Genomic DNA, 23175 nt, shown 5'->3' on the forward strand with positions numbered 1-23175 from the left:
ACCAATGACTACATATTAGTACACAAGTACATACAAAATATAAAATGTAGCGTGTATCCTACTGCTTGTTTTTGTTCCACCACCTTCCAAATCCCACTTTAACCACTGCTGAACCCCAGAGTGAATCTATGGGGCAAAAGAAAGATGAGACACACGAGACCGAACAATACAGACGAGCTGAAGGAGCGGCTGAAGCATCCTGGTCTTCATAACACCTCAGCAGTGCCACAGGCTGAGCATCCAGGCCACGCAACTGCATTGAGCCAGTATTCAAGTGAAAGGCCCAAACCAAGTACTCAGTACTTATGCATGATTATAGTTTTCAGAGGACCTACATTTCTCTGATTAAAATTATTTTTTTTTGGTACTGATTTCATGTAATATTCAAATCTGAGATTTAGAATTTGGGGGTTTTACAAGTTGTAAGCCAAAATCATCGAAACTAAAACATTTGTCATTTTGCATGTCATGAGTCTATATTATATATTAGTTTCACATTTTAAGTTGTAATATTCTAATTTTCCAAACGTCACCTGTACAGTGATGCAGAGAGAGGAGAGATGAAAATAAAGTAGTTTGACCTCAACCCGGTCACTCTCACACAAACCACTGCTCCTGTTGAAGAAACGCTGAAGGCCCCGAGTGGTCAGTGTGTGAATGCTGTGGACACAGGGCCTTTGCACAACGACATTCCTCTGGCACTCAGGACAAACCAGTCTACAACAGCTGCAACAGCTACTCTCGACACATGTTTACTGGCTCAGACTGAAAGGGATTTTAACTATTTATTCTTTGAGATGTTTTTGTTACACAAAATGGGACCATAGAACTGTGTGTTTTAGCACACAGTGTAAAACGTATCAACTGTATTAACTATGAAAATGTGCTATTTGTTCAGGTAAGGACAGAATGTGTGCAGCCTCTGAATTTGGAAAAAGACCTTTCTATATGACCATTACATTTGAAAATAAATTGTACAAAAGTCTTTGTCAGCTTTGGTGGGCCATCTGAGTGATCTTCTGTAGCATCTCCTCAGACTGCAACTGCTCCAGCGTCAGCAAAGAAAGGCCCAGCTGGTCCTCCTAAACCACACAAAAACAATCAGCTCCATCTCAAGAGCAGGCTCTAGAAATGACACAATAATATTGAAGACATTTTATGCAACAAACAAACTCTAAACACACACACAAAAAGTGCTACAGATTCAGGCAGCGGCTCCACAGCGCAGACCAGAACCAGAACCACGGACAATCTAAGGATTGTTAAATCGAAGCGGAATATTAATTTGAGCAGGTATCAATACTTTGTCATTTCTCTCTTTTCCTCTGGCACCTGTTGAGCACAGAGCAGCCCCTGCTAAAAACATGTACAATATGTGAATCCTCCAGCCATTCTGATTCACCCACTGCTCCTTACGGGTTGCCCCAGCAGCATCGAAGGATGGGTCAAATACAGAGGACAACTTTCTCTACGGGTCAATAAAGTTCACCTTCACCCCCCCTCTCCCTCCTCCAGCCGGAGTGCCTCTCTGCATTTAGTTTTAGAACTTTATCCAAGCTTTTAGTTCCATTCATTCATTGAAATGTTGGATATGTTTACTGCTGCCAGGACAGGTGCATGATGGTAGCTGAGCAGCTCATTCATTCCTTTGTGTATCTTAGCCTTCATTTGTTTAAAGGAATAGGCCACCGTTTTTACATGCTGAGATATGTTCTTACCTAACCTTAGTCGAGTTAATATATCCCCGTCTGGTCTTTGTCCGTGCGCTCTGTCAGGCAAACGGAGCACATACGCAGCCTCTCCCACATGTCACATAGCTCCAAAAAAGCTCACGATAGAAGCTACCAAGCTCTTCCACGTGTTCCCTATTTAAATAAAGTTACGTGAAGTGTTTTCATGCGAAGTATATTTACACAGAAATGTAGCATGTCGATTTTATAAGCAGATAAAAAGGGGTACTATATTGTGAGGCGTAATGATACAGGAGCACAACGTCCGCGCAGTAACTCCTAAAGACTTCCCCGCTCACTTCCGTCAATAGAAGCTGCGTGACTTGTAGAGAGCGAGCAGAGAACAGTTGAAGAAGCGTGGATAACTTGTGAACAATGCCTTTTACGTGCATCGTGCCGGGCTGTGATAACAAGCAGAAAGTATATAGTGTAGTAATGTTTCACAGATTTCCAACTCACCCCGGACGACGACACAGGACTCAGGACCTCGACCATGAGGTAGGGATGCGCAGCTTTTTCCGAAAATATATTGTCTGCTTGTTGTAAAAGGCTCTCTACAAGTCACGCAGCTTCTATTGACGGAAGTGAGCGGGGGAAGTCTTTAGGAGTTACTGCGCGGACGCTGTGCTCCTGTATCATTACGCCTCACAATATAGTACCCCTATTTATCTGCTTATAACATCGACATGTTACATTTCTGTGTAAATATACTTCGCATGAAAACACTTCATGTAACTTTATTTAAATAGGGAACTCGTGGAAGAGCTTGGTAGCTTCTATCGTGAGCTTTTTTGGAGCTATGTGACATGTGGGAGAGGCTGCGTATGTGCTCCGTTTGCGTGACAGAGCGCACGGACAAAGACCAGACGGGGATATATTAACTCGACTAAGGTTAGGTAAGAACATATCTCAGTATGTAAAAACGGTGGCCTATTCCTAATGTATCAGTTAGCATTTTTCTCTTCAAATTATCAACAAAAGGAAATGAAATCAAAGCCAACTGTATAGTTGCATGTTTACTATTTGTACTGGACTCATGAATATATTGGGAGGTACTTTAAACATTGTTTGGTGCTTTGAATTGATGCACTCTTATACACGTGACGGTTACTGTTCATGAAGGCAGTCAGTAAATAGTTTATAATGTAGGTTAGCGCCAAGTACAGTAAATTATAAGGATTTGACTATTAATATTGCAGCTGAATATGCAAAACAATAATTAGAGAACAATTTAGACCTTTTATTACAAGAACCAAAATAAACTATATTGTTGAGTGATCTGTGCCGAGGACCACGAGAGACCACACTAAACGTTGCCTGTCCTGCCAAATACATGCTTTTTCATAGATATTTCAAAAGACATAGTCTGGGAGCAAGCATGATCTCAACGATTTCCCAGGGGGCGTGATTGACAGACGGCATCAACCAATCAGAGCAACGCTAGATACGTCGCAGTAACAAGTGTCAGGAAGCCTTTCGAAAAATGCAAAAACGTCTTTATTTACGAGGAACGCTTCGAACGCTGTTTCTTGCTGCTTGTGTGCTTGTTTTAGGGATTACGTTTTTTCCCAAATGATTTCAAACAGACGGAAGAGCAGAAGAAAACATCGTCACTCGCCGCGCACGCCATCTCTGTTGTTTTGGTAGAGTGTGGTGACGGCTTCCGCGTCCCGCCTCTCGGTGCGTGATTGGACCGATAAAAATCGTGAAATGATAGGCTGCGAGGAGCTGTCCAGACGGTTCTTCTTTTGAACAGAAAGGAGGAGTGTCTGGCAGGCCAGGCAACACTAAACGGGCTTCTACAGGCCGAAAGCCCAACATGTACAGCATTTCATCCGTGCCGCATCATCATCATCATCATAGAAAAATCAGCTTAAGCGTAACATTAACTAGTCCAAACTAATTCCTAATACTAGTCAATGTTCTCCCTCTCAGTCCTGCTCCCCACCACCCCTCACCCTGACCTGTCTAATGAAACCTGGGGGCCCAAAAAACCCAAACTGATGAACTGACTGAGGAAGGCTGTCAAAGAGGAAGGCTGTCAAAGAGGAAGACTGTCAAAGAGGAAGGCTGTCAAAGAGGAAGGCTGTCAAAGAGGAAGGCTGTCAAAGAGGAAGGCTGTCAAAGAGGAAGGTTGCCAAAGAGGAAGGCTGTCAAAGAGGAAGGCTGTCAAAGAGGAAGGCTGTCAAAGAGGAAGGCTGTCAAAGAGGAAGGTTGTCAAAGAGGAAGGTTGCCAAAGACGAAGGCTGTCAAAGAGGAAGGCTGTCAAAGAGGAAGGTTGTCAAAGAGGAAGGCTGTCAAAGAGGAAGGCTGTCAAAGAGGAAGGCTGTCAAAGAGGAAGGCTGTCCAAGAGGAAAGCTGTCAAAGAGGAAGGCTGTCAAAGAGGAAGGCTGTCAAAGAGGAAGGTTGCCAAAGAGGAAGGCTGTCAAAGAGGAAGGCTGTCAAAGAGGAAGGCTGTCAAAGAGGAAGGTTGCCAAAGAGGAAGGCTGTCAAAGAGGAAGGCTGTCAAAGAGGAAGGCTGTCAAAGAGGAAGGCTGTCAAAGAGGAAGGTTGCCAAAGAGGAAGGCTGTCAAAGAGGAAGGCTGTCAAAGAGGAAGACTGTCAAAGAGGAAGGCTGTCAAAGAGGAAGGCTGTCAAAGAGGAAGGTTGCCAAAGAGGAAGGCTGTCAAAGAGGAAGGCTGTCAAAGAGGAAGGCTGTCAAAGAGGAAGGCTGTCAAAGAGGAAGGTTGCCAAAGAGGAAGGCTGTCAAAGAGGAAGACTGTCAAAGAGGAAGACTGTCAAAGAGGAAGGTTGTCAAAGAGGAAGGCTGTCAAAGAGGAAGGTTGCCAAAGAGGAAGGCTGTCAAACAGGAAGGTTGCCAAAGAGGAAGGCTGTCAAAGAGGAAGGTTGTCAAAGAGGAAGGTTGTCAAAGAGGAAGGTTGCCAAAGAGGAAGACTGTCAAAGAGGAAGGCTGTCAAAGAGGAAGACTGTCAAAGAGGAAGGCTGTCAAAGAGGAAGGCTGTCAAACAGGAAGGTTGCCAAAGAGGAAGGCTGTCAAAGAAACGCACCTGTCTGAAAGGCTGAGCCATCTGCCGGAGGAAGTGCTTGGCCAGGTGCACGCTCTCGTCCACGGTCAGGTTCAGGCTGCCCTCGCTCAGGTGCTCCTGGATCCAGCGAGGCAGCTTCCCCCTCTTGTCTGCTCGGGCGTATCGCTGTGGGTGAAAGGGAGCTGTGAGTGCCAAGGGAGCCAAAAAATATATAGACTTTTCTTCAGATCGCAAGATGGGGTTTTCAGTCGTCGACATTCTAATCATGTATTCATATTAAAACAAAGAAATAGGACTTTTACTAATATATACCATAGCCTTAGCAGCCACTGGTGCAGCCGCTGTCTAGTGCAGAGGGTCCTAAACCTTTCAGACCACAACCTCCTAAATCACCAAACCAACCAGTGGGCCAGCCTTACTGTAAAATAGTATTTCAGGAGCAAAACATTTAAAATGTGTTTTTGTTCAGTTTCTATATATCTATATATCTATATCTATATATATATATATATATATTTTTTTTTTAATCATATGTATTGTGTTTAATTTATTACACTTTAGTGTCTGCTACCTAGAAATGTTGACCTGATATTATGAATTGCTTGATGGTTGGATCATAAAGGAGAACTGTGGTGTGAGTGTAGGTATGAATGAGTTTTGTGTGATTGTTATTGTTTATTGCTGATCCTGTTATGTTTAGGACTCCCTTATACGCTATATCTCAAGGGACTTTTCCTACTAATTAATAAATAAATAAATACTAAATAAATACTACTTTCCATTGTAGCACCATTTAACACTAGTGTCCGTTCTACACCTCCAAAGTCCAAGCAATGAGCTGTACTGGCACAGGAGACGTATACCTCCGTATTGACCTGAGAACTCCTGTGGAAGGACAAAGAGGGAACAGTCTCTTTGTCCCGGTATCTGGCTCAGGCTGACAAGGAAACTACTGGATTAAAACAACTCAAAGACTTTTCATTTACGCTATTTCAAGGAATGATTTAAGATTATCTAAAAGTTTAAATTCAAAGTGTCACCTTGTCAGCGAACACCATGAGTCCGTAGTCGGTCTTGCCGCGGATGGCCCGTCCCACACACTGCGCCGCGTGCCTCATGGCGTCAAACGTCAGGAAGTCGTTCTCTCGGATCTGAAAGTGGTCACGCAGGTACTCCAAACGAGCCTGCACAGGAAGACGAGTCAGCACGAGCTCACACGCACCTGGCTGACAGGGGGGACCACGCACACTGGCTGACAGGGGACCACACACGCTGGCTCACAGGGGACCACGCACACTGGCTGACAGGGGACCACACACGCTGGCTCACAGGGGACCACACACGCTGGCTGACAGGGGACCACGCACACTGGCTGACAGGGGACCACACACGCTGGCTCACAGGGGACCACGCACACTGGCTGACAGGGGACCACGCACGCTGGCTCACAGGGGACCACGCACGCTGGCTGACAGGGGGGACCACGCACGCTGGCTGACAGGGGGGACCACACACGCTGGCTGACAGGGGGGACCACACACGCTGTCTCAGAGGGGACCACGCACGCTGGCTCACAGGGGACCACACACGCTGTCTCAGAGGGGACCACGCACACTGGCTGACAGGGGACCACGCACACTGGCTGACAGGGGGGACCACACACACTGGCTCACAGGGGACCACACACACTGGCTCACGGGGGACCACACACGCTGGCTCACGGGGGACCACACACGCTGGCTCACAGGGGACCACACACGCTGGCTCACGGGGGACCACACACGCTGGCTCACGGGGGACCACACACGCTGGCTCACAGGGGACCACGCACGCTGGCTCACAGGGGACCACACACGCTGGCTCACAGGGGACCACACACGCTGGCTCACAGGGGACCACGCACGCTGGCTCACAGGGGACCGCGCACACTGGCTCACAGGGGACCGCGCACACTGGCTCACAGGGGACCACGCACACTGGCTCACGGGGGACCACACACACTGGCTCACAGGGGACCACGCACACTGGCTGACAGGGGACCACACACACTGGCTCACAGGGGACCACGCACACTGGCTGACAGGGGGGACCACGCACACTGGCTCACGGGGGACCACACACGCTGGCTCACAGGGGACCACGCACACTGGCTGACAGGGGACCACACACGCTGGCTCACAGGGGACCACACACGCTGGCTCACAGGGGACCACGCACACTGGCTCACAGGGGACCACGCACACTGGCTCACGGGGGACCACACACGCTGGCTCACAGGGGACCACACACGCCGGCTCACAGGGGACCACGCACGCTGGCTCAGAGGGGACCACACACGCTGGCTCACACACGCTAGCTCACAGGGGACCACACACGCTGGCTCACAGGGGACCACGAACGCCGGCTCACAGGGGACCACGCACGCTGGCTCACACACGCTGGCTCACAGGGGACCACACACTCTGGCTCACACATGCTGGCTCACAGGGGACCACACACGCTGGCTCACAGGGGACCACACACGCTGACTCACAGGTGGCAGAAGAGCGCACTCACCTTCAGGATGCGGCTCTGAGTGTACACATAGGGCACCCCAAACATAACGACTGCCCGGCCAAAGTGGTGCACTGGACACAGACAAACGCAGAGGGATGATTCCTGGTCCCAGGTCCAGCTAAACATTTAAACCATGTTCTAATGTTGTTCCTCTAAAACAGGCCCGCCTGGCACCACCCAAGTGATGACCCAGGAGCTGCTCTTATGTTTCTTCTGTTCCAACACCTTACCCTCTCAACAAGATGGCAAGAGCTTTGACACTCTTTGACACTCTTTGTCAAAGAGTGTCAGTCTGAGTCCATCTTTAGGAATATACGGCAGAAGGCAGTCTAGATAATCAACATCAGTACAAGACCCAGACAGGAACCGAAACATTTATCCCAGACTGTGATAATCAGACTTGCACACAGTCCAACAAGGTGACTTATCTCTCTTCATGTGCAAAGCAAAATAAATGACTTCCAATCTCTACCAGTAGTGGAAAGATATTATGCTGTGAAAATATCAGAAAGCAAACACTAGAATCAAACTCAAATAAAATTACTAACAGTCAGGTCCTCCTTTTTTCCAACTCGACAAAAGCCTCGGCCATCGGGGCGTCATGACAGTGACCATATTAACATTTTTCTGCAAAATGTGGCTTTTGTAAACTTAAACAGTCTATTTCAGATAAACAAATTGAATATATTAAAAGTAAATTGCTTACTCAAATGTCTTTTCGTCTCACTTTCGTTTTGTCTTTTTGCTTTTTTGCATTTTGGAGCTCTACTTAGAAACGTCTTAAGACCCAAGAAAATGTGAATTCTTGCAGTTTCAAACTGGTCTTAAAGTTTTGATGAGGAGTGTATAATTAGTTTTATGGCTGTGTGAGCTCTGGGAAAAAGCTGAAGAGGATTAACGTTAGATCATGGTTAAAAGCTCTGTTGGGTGTGCATTTGAATGGTGCAGGTAACTCCTACCGAAGTCAATGCCCTCAGAAACCTTTCCCCTTGCCACGGAGAGCAGGATGGCCCCACGGCCGTTCTCACAGGCCTAAAACACACAGGAGTAACATACTTCAATATAGTCATCATCAGCGACTCAACTTTCCAAACCTACTTGGCTAGGGTCTAGTTGAAATTCTAAAGGGGCACTCCGTCCATACTCAGTGGTGGTAAGCACCATAAACCATGACGGTGAGATCAAGGTTGGCAGTCTGTTACATTCATAAATCATGGATGATATGTATGTTCTCTGTTACCATCATGTGTACTACCCGCTGGAGTACCTAGGCCTGTATAACATAACCGTGCAGTGGCTGACCTCCTGATACTTCTCCAGGGCCATGCTGGTCTCCGCTGCATCTGGGGTCTCAATGAAGATCAGCTTGTTCCTCTGAATGTTCTCCAGAATGCCCTGCACATGAAACAATACAAAGATTATTATAGTCAAATGACTGCAATCCGATATTTTGCCAAATACAGCCTATCTTTCCTGAAGGTACTGTGATTAGAATTTGAAATTGTAAATTCTCTCAACGCATTCTCCATCATCCAATCAATGTGTAGATCAGGGCTGCCAACTCTCACGCTTTCACCGTGAGAAACACGCATTTGAGTGCCTTCACACGCTCTTACGCCACACTCCTCATATCACACGCTCAACCAAGACATAGCCTACTGACTTTCTGACTTTTTGCAGTGAGCGGCTGCAGACGCTTTATTTTGTCTGTGTGCCTGTCCACGGCTCCTCTCGTGTGTGTCGGCGGCTCTATGATGTGTCTTAACGAGTCTTTACAGTGGACGATATGAACGGGTTCGCGGAGGTGAACGGCTAATTTTTTGTCACTTAAGGTGTGCCTGCTTATTTTGCGAAACAAAAGTCACTGCTGGAGTGGGGCGGAGTGGCAGAGGGACTGCGAATGCACGACCCGCGGGACGTGAGCGCGGCCTCTAGGAAAAGGGTTTTAGAGCGCGGCTCCGGGGAAACTGCGAGAGAGCGCCCGAACACTCCCACCGCCAGCTCTCCCGGGCCATGGGAGAGAAAAAGGCGCGTGGGTTCCGTGAGTGACGAGGCGGCTACAGGAGCCCCGACACTCACATCTTCCACCTGTTCACTCAGCTCACTCTTCTATTGGCCGCCTCCGAAGCGACATCACCGCGCCCACTGCCTCCTCCTCCTCCGCCCCGGTCACCTCCACCGCTGCCCCACGGGGAGCTCAAAGTGAGCATGCATAAGGCAACGAGTTTGAGAAATAAAAGTCCTAATGAAATAATAAACAACGGTTACAGCAGAGATCGCGTTGAAGCTCGCCCTCTTTTACTTAATTTTTTTTTTCCCTTTTCCGCGAGGGAGAGAGAGGCAGAGAAAAAGTAGTTATTACATTGAATAATCATATTCAAAGTTTGATCATCAAACATGCTCTAACATACTGCAAAATACAGAGATCAAATGTTCATATTTTCTAAAGTTTGTGCTACTTGATTTTTGTTGGTAATAATTGGAATGAGTGACTCAGAGAAACAGAGACATTGTGTCACTGTACCTTTTGGCAGGGGTGTAACGATGAAGGGGCCTCTGGGCACTTGCTGAGAGGCCCCAATTTGAAAGGAACCCAGAAATATAACTCATTAACACCAGTAAATAGACCAGCTAAAATTATTATTTATGATCTAAAATGCCCCAGATTGCAGGAAATCAAATCTGAATTTTAAAAAAATTCTTGGGGGTGGACCGCCAAACCCCCCATTCAGAGTGCCCTCCCACACTTTCAATAGGTACTGATGGTCATGTGGGGTGGTGCCAAACCCCCTCTGATCCATTATGCAGCTCCTGATGTGCTCAGTCATGTAAAACGTAGACTTGTTTTTGGGTTAGAATTTAATACGATTACGAGACATTATCGCCATGAAAAAGGCCCCCCAGCGACCAAAGTCTCACTCCAAAGTTTGGTGAAAAGTTGGCAGCCCTGGTAGATGCACATAGCTTGGTATTTCAGTGATATCCTCACCTGCTCATACCAGGAGGCTACAATGTTCTCCATGTACACATAACTGGTGAAGAAGGCCACAATGCCATCTGGAACTATAGCAGACATTTCCAGCAGCAGGTTGCCATAGTTACGAATGACCGCTGCAAAAACACAGATTTTTGGAGTTAGGGAAAGGATTGAACACATTGAGGGACAAAGAGGTTCAACAGCTGCAATTTCTTATTTTGTAATCTCACCAAAGTCTTCCCTCGTCTCAAACTTGGAGCTCAGAGCCACCTGGTCGTTTCCCCGGCCCACGATCTGCATCACAAACACCAGTATCATAGCCGCATTATTTGGGCTTATATTAAAAAGGGAGGCATTATGCAAATTTGACATCTCAGAGCAGTCAACAAACTTCAATGTTCAAAAACAAACCAGGAGATGTGTTGTGAGTCATACTCGAATGCTTCTCCTGCGAGGACTGTTCAAAGAACAGTGGCTATAGCCATTAGCCATTAACTCATTACCATTTACATTAATTAGTCTATTCGAGAGTGAATCCATGATGCAGCTTAGTCTCCTCCTACAGAGAATGTTCCAAAAAAGGACATAAAGACCGGAAACTCTGCCCCTGTGAGACAGGCTGAGCAGCAACGAGCCAGCACACGGCTCCAGGGCCTGTCAAACAAAGGCCAAAGCTAAGAATTTAAATAAATATAACAAAAAACAGCGTGGTTAAAAAAAAAATGTCACTGTGCAGTCTTTGGAGCCAGGCTTTTAAATTGTGTTTGGCAGGTGAAAAGTCCCCATTGGTTTTCTTAGTGTAGCAAATTTTATGGAGCCGCCCTGAGCCATTAAGGGGTGCTATCGAAGCAGTGTCAGCCCCCGCCTTGAGGACCAAAGAGAAGCACTTTCCTCGCATGCTTGGGCTTTTTCATATTCCTCCTAATCACAGTCACCACTATCACTGGAAACTTTGATATTTTACATTGTTCTAATTTGATTTTGCTATATGTTGTGCTCCCTTATTAAAGTCGACACATTATGTTACAAGCACTGTTCCCTTGACATACCTGGAGTAGTATTTCACTATATTCAGTTTATTTTGTAATTTAAAAAAAAAACAGCAAAAAGTGGCTTTTACGTTTTTGGCACTCAACGCATGGGGGAAAAAAACATCATCATGTCTTCATGATGGTTCGGTATATCTGTAGTATTTATCTACTAAATGTGTGGCTGGGATTGCTTTGGGCCCGATCTAAACTTTAATCTGGGCCTATTAGAGAGCAGCTCTTGTCATGAGGTCTAGAGCATAGACTGACCAATGGACAGAGGCAGGTGCGGGCCAGCGTCATGGTGAAGGAGGACATGGTGACGGGCCTGAAGTCCAACATCCGTGGGTAAATGTCCAGAGGAGACAGCGTCTGAGGGGCGACAGACACACACATTACAAGGAAGTTTTTAAGTCATCAGTGGAGGCTCAATGTAGGGGCTGGTACAAAGTCCCAGTGAGATATTCTGAGGAGTGAATAAAAACTGCGAGACCTGCAGAAAACAATCAACCACTGTTTGATTTTGCCAAAGTTCAGCTCCCACTCTCAAAACTTGCAATGGGCCGATTCTCGTGCCATAAAACAATGCCAAGGTAATACTTGTCACTTGAAACAAAAACTTGTGGTTTATTTGTTTTATTTTCCAGAACTGAAAACACAACTGAAAAAACAGATGCTAAAGACAAGCACAACATTTTAACATGTTAAATTTGTCAGAGCTGCATTTGTTACTGTGGTGTTGTGTAGTGCTGACAGAAAAGAAGGCTGGATTTACCCCTGAGGTGATGATGACCGACTGAAACCGCTGAAACACCGGTTTGATCGCAATGGAAGGATCCATACAGCTGTGGACACAAGGCACACCTGTTCACCATCATGACAGGGAGAGAGCAGAGTGAGAGCAGAGCGAGAGCAGAGTGAGAGCAGAGTGAAAGCAGAGAGAGAGAGAGAGAGCAGGGAGAGAGCAGAGTGAAAGCAGAGAGAGAGAGAGAGCAGGGAGAGAGCAGAGTGAGAGCAGAGTGAAAGCAGAGTGAGAGCAGAGCGAGAGCAGAGCGAGAGCAGAGCAGAGAGAGCAGAGAGAGCAGAGAGAGAGCAGAGAGAGAGCAGAGTGAAAGCAGAGCGAGAGCAGAGCGAGAGCAGAGCGAGAGCAGAGAGAGCAGAGAGAGCAGAGCGAGAGCAGAGCGAGAGCAGAGAGAGAGCAGAGAGAGAGCAGAGAGCAGAGAGAGAGCAGAGAGAGCAGAGAGAGAGCAGAGAGAGCAGAGCGAGAGCAGAGCGAGAGCAGAGCGAGAGCAGAGCGAGAGCAGAGCGAGAGCAGAGAGAGAGCAAGGAGAGAGCAGAGTGAGAGCAGAGTGAAAGCAGAGCGAGAGCAGAGCGAGAGCAGAGCGAGAGCAGAGAGAGCAGAGCGAGAGCAGAGCGAGAGCAGAGAGAGAGCAGAGAGAGAGCAGAGAGCAGAGAGAGAGCAGAGAGAGAGCAGAGAGAGCAGAGAGAGAGCAGAGAGAGAGCAGAGAGAGAGCAGAGCGAGAGCAGAGCGAGAGCAGAGAGAGAGCAGAGAGAGAGCAGAAAGAGCAGAGAGAGAGCAGAGAGAGCAGAGTGAGAGCAGAGACAGCAGAGTGAGAGCAGAGACAGCAGAGTGAGAGCAGAGCGAGAGCAGAGAGAGCAGAGAGAGAGCAGAGTGAGAGCAGAGAGAGAAGAGAGAGAGCAGAGTGAGAGCAGAGAGAGCAGAGAGAGCAGAGTGAGAGCAGAGACAGCAGAGTGAGAGCAGAGACAGCAGAGTGAGAGCAGAGCGAGAGCAGAGAGAGAGCAGAGTGAGAGCAGAGTGAGAGCAGAGTGAGCAGAGAGAGCAGAGTGAGCAGAGAGAGAGCAGAGTGAGAGCAGAGAGAGAGCTGAGAGAGCAGAGCGAGAGCAGAGAGCAGAGTGAGAGCAGAGAGAGAGCTGAGAGAGCAGAGCGAGAGCAGAGTGAGAGCAGAGAGAGAGAGAGCAGAGTGAGAGCAGAGTGAGAGCAGAGTGAGAGCAGAGAGAGAGCAGAGTGAAAGCAGAGCGAGAGCAGAGCGAGAGCAGAGCGAGAGCAGAGAGAGAGCAGAGAGAGAGCAGAGAGCAGAGAGAGAGCAGAGAGAGAGCAGAGAGAGCAGAGAGAGAGCAGAGAGAGAGCAGAGAGAGCAGAGCGAGAGCAGAGCGAGAGCAAAGAGAGAGCAGAGAGAGCAGAGAGAGCAGAGAGAGAGCAGAGAGAGAGCAGAGAGAGCAGAGTGAGAGCAGAGAGAGAGCAGAGAGAGCAGAGTGAGAGCAGAGACAGCAGAGTGAGAGCAGAGACAGCAGAGTGAGAGCAGAGCGAGAGCAGAGAGAGCAGAGAGAGAGCAGAGTGAGAGCAGAGAGAGCAGAGAGAGAGCAGAGTGAGAGCAGAGAGAGCAGAGAGAGCAGAGTGAGAGCAGAGACAGCAGAGTGAGAGCAGAGACAGCAGAGTGAGAGCAGAGCGAGAGCAGAGAGAGCAGAGAGAGAGCAGAGTGAGCAGAGAGAGCAGAGAGAGAGCAGAGAGAGCAGAGTGAGAGCAGAGACAGCAGAGTGAGAGCAGAGACAGCAGAGTGAGAGCAGAGCGAGAGCAGAGAGAGCAGAGAGAGAGCAGAGTGAGAGCAGAGAGAGCAGAGAGAGAGCAGAGTGAGAGCAGAGAGAGCAGAGAGAGCAGAGTGAGAGCAGAGACAGCAGAGTGAGAGCAGAGCGAGAGCAGAGTGAGAGCAGAGAGAGCAGAGAGAGAGCAGAGTGAGAGCAGAGAGAGCAGAGAGAGCAGAGTGAGAGCAGAGACAGCAGAGTGAGAGCAGAGACAGCAGAGTGAGAGCAGAGCGAGAGCAGAGAGAGCAGAGAGAGAGCAGAGTGAGAGCAGAGAGAGCAGAGAGAGCAGAGAGAGAGCAGAGAGAGCAGAGAGAGCAGAGTGAGAGCAGAAACAGCAGAGTGAGAGCAGAGACAGCAGAGTGAGAGCAGAGCGAGAGCAGAGAGAGCAGAGAGAGAGCAGAGTGAGAGCAGAGAGAGCAGAGAGAGAGCAGAGTGAGAGCAGAGAGAGCAGAGAGAGCAGAGTGAGAGCAGAGACAGCAGAGTGAGAGCAGAGCGAGAGCAGAGAGAGAGCAGAGTGAGAGCAGAGTGAGAGCAGAGACAGCAGAGTGAGAGCAGAGCGAGAGCAGAGAGAGAGCAGAGTGAGAGCAGAGTGAGAGCAGAGTGAGCAGAGAGAGCAGAGTGAGCAGAGAGAGAGCAGAGTGAGAGCAGAGAGAGAGCTGAGAGAGCAGAGCGAGAGCAGAGAGCAGAGTGAGAGCAGAGAGAGAGCTGAGAGAGCAGAGCGAGAGCAGAGTGAGAGCAGAGAGAGAGAGCAGAGTGAGAGCAGAGTGAGAGCAGAGTGAGAGCAGAGCGAGAGCAGAGTGAGAGCAGAGAGAGAGCAGAGTGAGCAGAGAGAGCAGAGTGAGAGCAGAGAGAGCAGAGCGAGAGCAGAGTGAGAGCAGAGAGAGCTGAGAGAGCAGAGCGAGAGCAGAGTGAGAGCAGAGAGAGAGAGCAGAGTGAGAGCAGAGAGAGAGAGCAGAGTGAGAGCAGAGAGAGAGAGCAGAGCGAGAGCAGAGCGAGAGCAGAGCGAGAGCAGAGAGAGCAGAGAGCAGAGAGAGAGCAGAGAGCAGAGAGAGAGCAGAGAGAGAGCAGAGAGAGCAGAGAGAGAGCAGAGAGAGCAGAGAGAGAGCAGAGCGAGAGCAGAGCGAGAGCAGAGCGAGAGCAGAGAGAGAGTAGAGAGAGAGCAAGGAGAGAGCAGAGTGAGAGCAGAGTGAAAGCAGAGCGAGAGCAGAGCGAGAGCAGAGAGAGAGCAGAGAGAGAGCAGAGAGCAGAGAGAGAGCAGAGAGAGAGCAGAGAGAGCAGAGAGAGAGCAGAGAGAGAGCAGAGAGAGCAGAGCGAGAGCAGAGCGAGAGCAGAGAGAGAGCAGAGAGAGCAGAGAGAGAGCAGAGAGAGAGCAGAGAGAGCAGAGAGAGCAGAGAGAGCAGAGAGAGCAGAGTGAGAGCAGAGACAGCAGAGTGAGAGCAGAGACAGCAGAGTGAGAGCAGAGCGAGAGCAGAGAGAGCAGAGAGAGAGCAGAGTGAGAGCAGAGAGAGCAGAGAGAGCAGAGTGAGAGCAGAGAGAGCAGAGAGAGCAGAGTGAGAGCAGAGACAGCAGAGTGAGAGCAGAGACAGCAGAGTGAGAGCAGAGCGAGAGCAGAGAGAGCAGAGAGAGAGCAGAGTGAGAGCAGAGTGAGAGCAGAGAGAGCAGAGTGAGCAGAGAGAGAGCAGAGTGAGAGCAGAGAGAGAGCTGAGAGAGCAGAGCGAGAGCAGAGAGCAGAGTGAGAGCAGATAGAGAGAGCTGAGAGAGCAGAGCGAGAGCAGAGTGAGAGCAGAGAGAGAGAGCAGAGTGAGAGCAGAGTGAGAGCAGAGTGAGAGCAGAGCGAGAGCAGAGTGAGAGCAGAGTGAGAGCAGAGTGAGCAGAGAGAGAGAGAGCAGAGTGAGAGCAGAGTGAGAGCAGAGAGAGCAGAGCGAGAGCAGAGTGAGAGCAGAGAGAGAGCAGAGTGAGGGCAGAGAGAGAGCAGAGTGAGAGCAGAGAGAGCTGAGAGAGCAGAGCGAGAGCAGAGAGAGAGAGCAGAGTGAGAGCAGAGAGAGAGAGCAGAGTGAGAGCAGAGAGAGAGAGCAGAGTGAGAGCAGAGAGAGCAGAGAGAGAGCAGAGAGAGCAGAGAGAGAGCAGAGAGAGCAGAGAGAGAGCAGAGAGAGCAGAGTGAGAGCAGAGACAGCAGAGCGAGAGCAGAGAGAGCAGAGAGAGAGCAGAGTGAGAGCAGAGTGAGCAGAGAGAGCAGAGTGAGCAGAGAGAGAGCAGAGAGCAGAGAGAGAGCTGAGAGAGCAGAGCGAGAGCAGAGTGAGAGCAGAGAGAGAGCTGAGAGAGCAGAGCGAGAGCAGAGTGAGAGCAGAGAGTGAGAGCAGAGTGAGAGCAGAGTGAGAGCAGAGAGAGAGCAGAGAGAGAGCAGAGTGAGAGCAGAGTGAGAGCAGAGAGAGAGCAGAGTGAGAGCAGAGTGAGAGCAGAGCGAGAGCTGCGAGAGCAGAGAGAGCAGAGAGAGAGCAGAGTGAGAGCAGAGCGAGAGCAGAGAGAGAGCTGAGAGAGCAGAGTGAGAGCAGAGAGAGAGCAGAGAGCAGAGTGAGAGCAGAGAGAGCAGAGTGAGTGCAGAGAGTGAGCAGAGAGCGAGAGCAGAGTGTGAGTGCAGAGTGTGAGTGCAGAGTGTGAGAGCAGAGTGTGAGAGCAGAGTGTGAGTGCAGAGTGTGAGTGCAGAGTGTGAGAGCAGAGAGTGAGAGCAGAGTGTGAGAGCAGAGTGTGAGAGCAGAGTGTGAGTGCAGAGTGTGAGTGCAGAGTGTGAGTGCAGAGTGTGAGAGCAGAGTGTGAGAGCAGAGTGTGAGAGCAGAGTGTGAGAGCAGAGTGTGAGAGCAGAGTGTGAGAGCAGAGTGTGAGAGCAGAGTGTGAGAGCAGAGTGTGAGTGCAGAGTGTGAGTGCAGAGTGTGAGAGCAGAGTGTGAGAGCAGAGTGTGAGAGCAGAGTGTGAGAGCAGAGTGTGAGAGCAGAGTGTGAGTGCAGAGTGTGAGTGCAGAGTGTGAGTGCAGAGAGTGAGAGCAGAGAGTGAGAGCAGAGTGTGAGAGCAGAGTGAGTGCAGAGTGTGAGTGCAGAGTGTGAGAGCAGAGTGTGAGAGCAGAGTGTGAGTGCAGAGTGTGAGTGCAGAGTGTGAGAGCAGAGTGTGAGTGCAGAGTGAGTGCAGAGTGTGAGAGCAGAGTGTGAGTGCAGAGAGTGAGTGCAGAGAGTGAGTGCAGAGTGTGAGAGCAGAGTGTGAGTGCAGAGTGTGAGTGCAGAGTGTGAGTGCAGAGTGTGAGAGCAGAGTGTGAGTGCAGAGTGTGAGAGCAGAGTGTGAGTGCAGAGTGTGAGTGCAGAGTGTGAGTGCAGAGTGTGAGTGCAGAGTGTGAGAGCAGAGTGTGAGTGCAGAGTGTGAGAGCAGAGTGTGAGAGCAGAGTGTGAGAGCAGAGTGTGAGAGCAGAGTGTGAGTGCAGAGTGTGAGTGCAGAGTGTGAGTGCAGAGAGTGAGAGCAGAGTGTGAGAGCAGAGTGTGAGAGCAGAGTGTGAGTGCAGAGAGTGAGTGCAGAGTGTGAGAGCAGAGTGTGAGTGCAGAGAGTGAGTGCAGAGTGTGAGTGCAGAGAGTGAGAGCAGAGAGTGAGAGCAGAGTGTGAGAGCAGAGTGTGAGAGCAGAGTGTGAGTGCAGAGTGTGAGTGCAGAGTGTGAGAGCAGAGAGTGAGAGCAGAGTGTGAGAGCAGAGTGTGAGTGCAGAGTGTGAGTGCAGAGTGTGAGTGCAGAGTGTGAGTGCAGAGTGTGAGTGCAGAGTGTGAGTGCAGAGTGTGAGTGCAGAGTGTGAGTGCAGAGTGTGGTCTGCACTCAGGCCTAGTGCTGAGACCTGAAGTGCAGCACGGGGTTGGCGATGGTGGGCGTTCTGTCCTCAAACGGCTCTATGATGATGGTGAACCCTTAAAACAGACAGTAAGCCAATCACACTTTATTGGTCACCATGGGCCCAGTGAAGCTACAATTCTGTAAGGCAAACCAAGCTACACAATGTCAACATCGGATAGGATTTTAGCGGGTCCAGGAAAAGGGGCCGGGGGGGGTTGGCTCATGGAGACTGAACCCCACAGGGCGCATAGGGGGCACTCTTACCTTGGCTGTAGGTGCTGACCAAAGTGGCAAAGTTGGAGATGAGCGTAACGGCCGAGAAGTCTGCTATGTCTGTGATCTCCAGCGTCCGTAGAAGAGACTGCAACCGCTCAGCGCAAAACCTGCATCAGGAACAAAAGGTGTTAACCTTTACAGACAGTTTAACAGAAGCCTGTCCCTCTGTGCTAGGGGGGAGCTGAGGAGTACAGCTTGACTGCAGTGTGAGTAATGTTTGGGAATTCAGCAGTCAAAACATGTTGTGGCTTTAAATCAAATGATTCTAAGCAAGTTCTAATGGTGGTCGGACAGATCAAAACCGTCCGTACGAACAGTTCAGCACCAAAGGTGGTATTAACAGAAATCAAACTGAACGTGAAACACTGTGCACCGCTACACTAGGGGCCAGATCTTGTGACTGGCGCAGTCCGTGCACAACTCTAAACGCAACATAGTACACGCGCGATCTTGCATGTGGCGCAGGGTTTGCTGCGCCACAAGGGAGAGGCCGTTTTTTAAGAAAAAGAGGCCGACTGAGGCGTGGTTCATGACAAGCAGCACTCGCGCTACTCTTCTATGGCAACCTTCACATTATGTTCCTCTTTACACCCCTTGCCTTGTCTTCTTCCTTAGAATCGACGTCAAATTGAAAACAAAAGCGAAATTGCCTTGAAAAGTCTGTTTGAGCATAGGTTGCGCACGGGCCTACTTTGATACAGTAGATCAACGTGCACACCCCTAACACCAAAACAACAGTTTTCCATAAATAAACCAGTGCCACAACACCACGTCTAATCTGAGTTTTAAGGAGACATTTCCATCGTGTGTCAGCCTTTACCTCTTGATGATGCTCCTTGTGTAGCCACAGCTCAGTCCAAAAGAAAGAAGAGCATTTTACAGGGCGCAGAGCAACTTTTTTTTTTTTTTTTTTTTTTAATTCAGCCGCTCCAAGAATCCTGCAGCTGTAGCGCAAATGTTCCAATACGCTACAGTTTTCTTGCAACTGCTGCATAACTCTGCAACTCCTCCGCAGCCAATGTGACAGTTTCTGATCAATTAAATCCTGTACATTTCGTAACTTTGCGCATTCGAACGGTGTCCAGCGCGAGGCCCTCTCTGTCCCGCCCGCTCATATTGGATCTGCAGGAGTGGCTGCAGCAGCGGAGGAACACTTTTATTTCTTTAATCTTTATTAAACATTGCGCGCTGCATCATGCATGTTACGCATTTACAGGAGAACCCCCCCTCACAACCGACCGCCTTCCGCAGGTCTGGGGAAAGCATGGGGAGGGGGCAGCACCACAACATCGCAATGTGAGTCTGTCCCCCCTCCTGTCCTGCCCACTTCTTGTGCCAGGTATGACACTGAAGATTGCAAGGAGCGCCACCGTCTGCGCACTCGTCTTCTCTACAGCCTGCGCTGTGAACCACAAGATTTGGCCCTTAGTCTGTACCTGTCGTACGCAGTCGACACTTTTCAGAAACGCTGCACAGATGCGAGGAGAGGCGAAGGAAAGCAGCGAGGGGAAGTCAGTTTGAGGAAATCATTTTAACATTTTAATTTAATGTATTTCTTTATTTGCCTAAGAAATGATTAAGATAACTAAAACTAAATATAAGAAATCAACCATAGACTTTCTGTGTTTCATTCTTTCTTGCACGCTCATGTACGCTCATGCACGAACGGCTCCGAGCGAGAAGCAGGAAGGATCCAGCAGAACCGCTCTGGCCAATTCCTGCAGAGGCCGCACTGAGGACTGGTCCAAGTCACTGCATAATTACACACTGCAGCTCCATTACCTCCCTCTCTCTCTCACACCTCCTGGACACTGATCTCTCCTCATTCACGCCACCTGGACTCTGCTCCTCATTCACACCACCCAAACGAACCGCTGCCTCATCCTAAAAGCCAGACTGCACGGCAAGCTAAAAAAAACAGGGCCAACCCTAGACCCTAGCCAATTTGGCGACCTAGGCAAGATTGAACATTGGCAGAAAGGAATAGTATTTATATTCAATTATTGGTTTTCATGTTCTTTATTATTATTCCTCTTCCATCTTTTTCCCGCTTTTCTCCAGCTTTCAGCACCTTCATGCTTTGTGCAATTTATGCAAGTTATGCATCAAAATGTTCCGCATGTTGAGGAGAAGGGTGCTATTACTTTTGGGACTTCTGCAACTTACGTATTTTCCGCAATCGACCAAAATGTCGGAGATTTTTCCCATTGACTTATAATGGGGCTGCCGCAAATCCATGCTTTTCTGCATTTTATGCAATTTCTGCACTTTGTGCATGTTCAGCTTATGCAACTTGTGGGTTTTGAGAAAAAATTGGCCTTCTGCAGTTTTCCAGTTTTTTTATACGAGAGTTTGAAATGTTTGCATTGGTGTGTATGGGGGAATCCAGCCAATGGGGAGACTCCAGGCCTTTCAGCCATTTGTGCTTCTGCCAATCAAGCACTTTCAACAGTTTGACCAGTTTATGGAATATAAAAGTTTATGCAACATTAATAATTTATGCAAAGTAACCACTTTATGGGATTTAACCAGTTAATGCATTTTAAAGCGCTTATGCAACTTAAGAGTTTATGCCATTTAGGATTTATTAATTTTAAAGAGTTTATGCAATTTACATAATTTATGCAAATTAACCCATTCATGCATTTTACCACTTTATGCAGTTTATACAGTTCATGCAACATGACATTTTATGCATTTTACCAGTTTATGCAAATTAGATTATGCAAATTAAGCAATTTATGCAATTTGAACAGTTTATGCAATTTCTGCATTCGCTTCCCGCAATTCCGCAGTCAATCGCAATGGCGCAGCCACACTTTTTGGATATGGAAAAGGATAGTTTTATTTAATTTTATTCTGGACATCATGTACCGTACATGTGCATCCCAGGAGAAGTCAGACAATATCAGGGGCATCAATTATTAAACTGTGCGTGAGACTCTGACTTTGAAAGTGCATAAGAAAGCAACGTAAAATTCTGTACGCAAAGTTGGTATCCAATTTATAATTTATGTACGCACACCTGACCGCAATCTTTCCTTCCCTGATTCCACGTGGAGCAGAAAGCTGCGGACATCACGGCACACCCTTTGCCCGCATCCATTTGACCATACAAGGCAATGCAAAGTGACTTATGAATGAGATTTCCCGAAACATGAGGCGATAATGAGTGGGTTTTACTGAAGGCGAAAGATACTGAGTGAGGGGCTGACGCTGCTCCTGCAGAGACGACACGGCTCGAGGAGGTTTTAATGAAGAGTCAATCTCTGATCAGTGATCATCGTTTATTCCATCAATAAAACTTTTCATAACACATGTTTAGAACATACAGAAGAGCCATAAGTGTGGTCTGTATTTGCCAATAGCAAGGTTTGCCTATAACCACACGATAAACTGTGGGGCATTTCATTCATCCCAACCATTGCACACACTGCATGTCAGCTCTGGATGGTGTGAGCGAGGAGAGGTCGGTGTCTTGGTGGTGTGAGTGAGGAGAGGTCAGTGTCCGGGTGAGGAGAGGTCAGTGTCCGGGTGGTGTGAGTGAGGAGAGGTCAGTGTCTGGATGGTGTGAGCGAGGAGAGGTCGGTGTCTTGGTGGTGTGAGTGAGGAGAGGTCAGTGTCCGGGTGAGGAGAGGTTAGTGTCTGGGTGGTGTGAGTGAGGAGACGTCAGTGTCCGGGTGGTGTGAGTGAGGAGAGGTAAGTGTCCGGGTGAGGAGAGGTTAGTGTCTGGGTGGTGTGAGTGAAGGAGAGGTCGGTGTCCGGGTGGTGTGAGTGAGGAGAGGTCAGAGTAGAGGCAGTTGTGGTGAATAGGTCTGGGCTCACTCTACACATTAGGACATGGCTGGAACATGTAGGGGGAGGAAAATACATACATTTTTTTTTTTTTTTTAACTCTGTATAGTCCCTTTAAGTACACAGGTCGCATATGCTTTTCACAAATATCATGATAACTTAACAGAAATGATAACTTGCTCATTTCATTATAACCTTTGTCATTTCTAAAGAAAAAAAAGTTCAAATTAACTAGTTCTATAAAGTGACCAAGCATGACTTCCTCAAGCTGTCCTCCCCTCACTCTTTCCCCGCTCAGCTGAGGCACTGGTTGAACTACTTCATTGGTACTTCGCTCTTTCCTCGTCTCTCAGCAGTGTTTGTGAAAAGTGCGTACCTCGTCCGGCAGCTATAGTTTGTGTGGAGGAGCTAAAACTTTCAGTTCGTGGGGTTACATAAGCGGACTCCACCGCAGCTGTTTTGATAAACAATAGAGCTTCAGCAAGCTAGCTAGCTAGCTAGCTTCAGGTTAACAGCGTAAAAGTGAAATAACTCCTGCCCAGGAGTGCCACATACTAGCAGTGTTTACTTCCACGGAAAAGTGCTGGGCTAGTCCTGTGCGATGCAGCGTGTGCTTATGTTGTTTCATTGAGTCTGACAGAGGTCCTCGCAGCAGTGAGAGAATGGCTCGCTCTGAGGCAAGCCTTCAGACAGTGCAAGACCGGCTAAAACCCACATAAAAAAGTCCCGGTACTTTGACATATCTATGCAGTTTAGTAAATGAAAATAACATTTGTTTGAAAATGCTAAGTTTGTAAGCCGTGCATTAGACGGTTATAATGCACTTATCATGTTCCGCGTTATGCATTATAACCGTCTAATGCACGGCTAAACCACCGACCATAAAGACTATAGAAAATGAGTCTGTAAAATTCTGACACACCTGAGAGGCTTCCTGTCGATGCACACCTTCTCATAGATGTCTTTGAGGAACTGGGGGGCACTCTCCTGCACCACATGCTGGACCCGCAGGCGAGACTTGAGGTACTCCATGAAGCGCCTCAGGAAGCCCACAAAGTGTTCAGCCGTGCGGATCGTCCCAGGCACTGCCTCTGCACAGGGAGAGAGGTTTATGTTGCCAACTGCATCCATATATGACCAAAATACTGCACAGCACTCTGGACTTTAATCAGAGTCTACCGTACGTTGTAACTACCGTACTTAAAGACTGATCAAAAACTTTATATGACCTTAACCTTGACTTTATTTGACCAGTCTCAACTGGTTTTTAAATCTCATTAGATGCATTGAGTTGCCTTGTGTACAAAATGTGCGGTATGAATAAAGT

General features: G+C 48.5%; 1 protein-coding gene across 1 annotated transcript in view; it reads right to left on the minus strand.

The window, feature by feature from the left end:
* Positions 1-850: 850 nt before the first annotated feature.
* Positions 851-23175, minus strand: part of ercc2 (excision repair cross-complementation group 2) — a 37211-nt gene continuing 14886 nt past the window's right edge. The window contains exons 11-23 of the mRNA XM_079563194.1: positions 22771-22939; positions 18042-18160; positions 17782-17851; positions 12093-12162; positions 11588-11689; positions 10520-10583; positions 10302-10423; positions 8615-8707; positions 8272-8344; positions 7313-7383; positions 5797-5940; positions 4778-4921; positions 851-1082 (exon numbers count right to left, since the gene is read on the minus strand). Of these exons, the coding sequence (XP_079419320.1) occupies positions 990-1082; positions 4778-4921; positions 5797-5940; positions 7313-7383; positions 8272-8344; positions 8615-8707; positions 10302-10423; positions 10520-10583; positions 11588-11689; positions 12093-12162; positions 17782-17851; positions 18042-18160; positions 22771-22939 (1334 nt within the window). The 3' untranslated portion in view covers positions 851-989. The remainder of the gene's footprint in view (positions 1083-4777; positions 4922-5796; positions 5941-7312; positions 7384-8271; positions 8345-8614; positions 8708-10301; positions 10424-10519; positions 10584-11587; positions 11690-12092; positions 12163-17781; positions 17852-18041; positions 18161-22770; positions 22940-23175) is intronic.

The sequence above is a fragment of the Gobius niger genome (genome assembly GCF_951799975.1).
Source record: "Gobius niger genome assembly, chromosome: 1".
NCBI classification, from domain to species: Eukaryota; Metazoa; Chordata; class Actinopteri; order Gobiiformes; family Gobiidae; genus Gobius; species Gobius niger.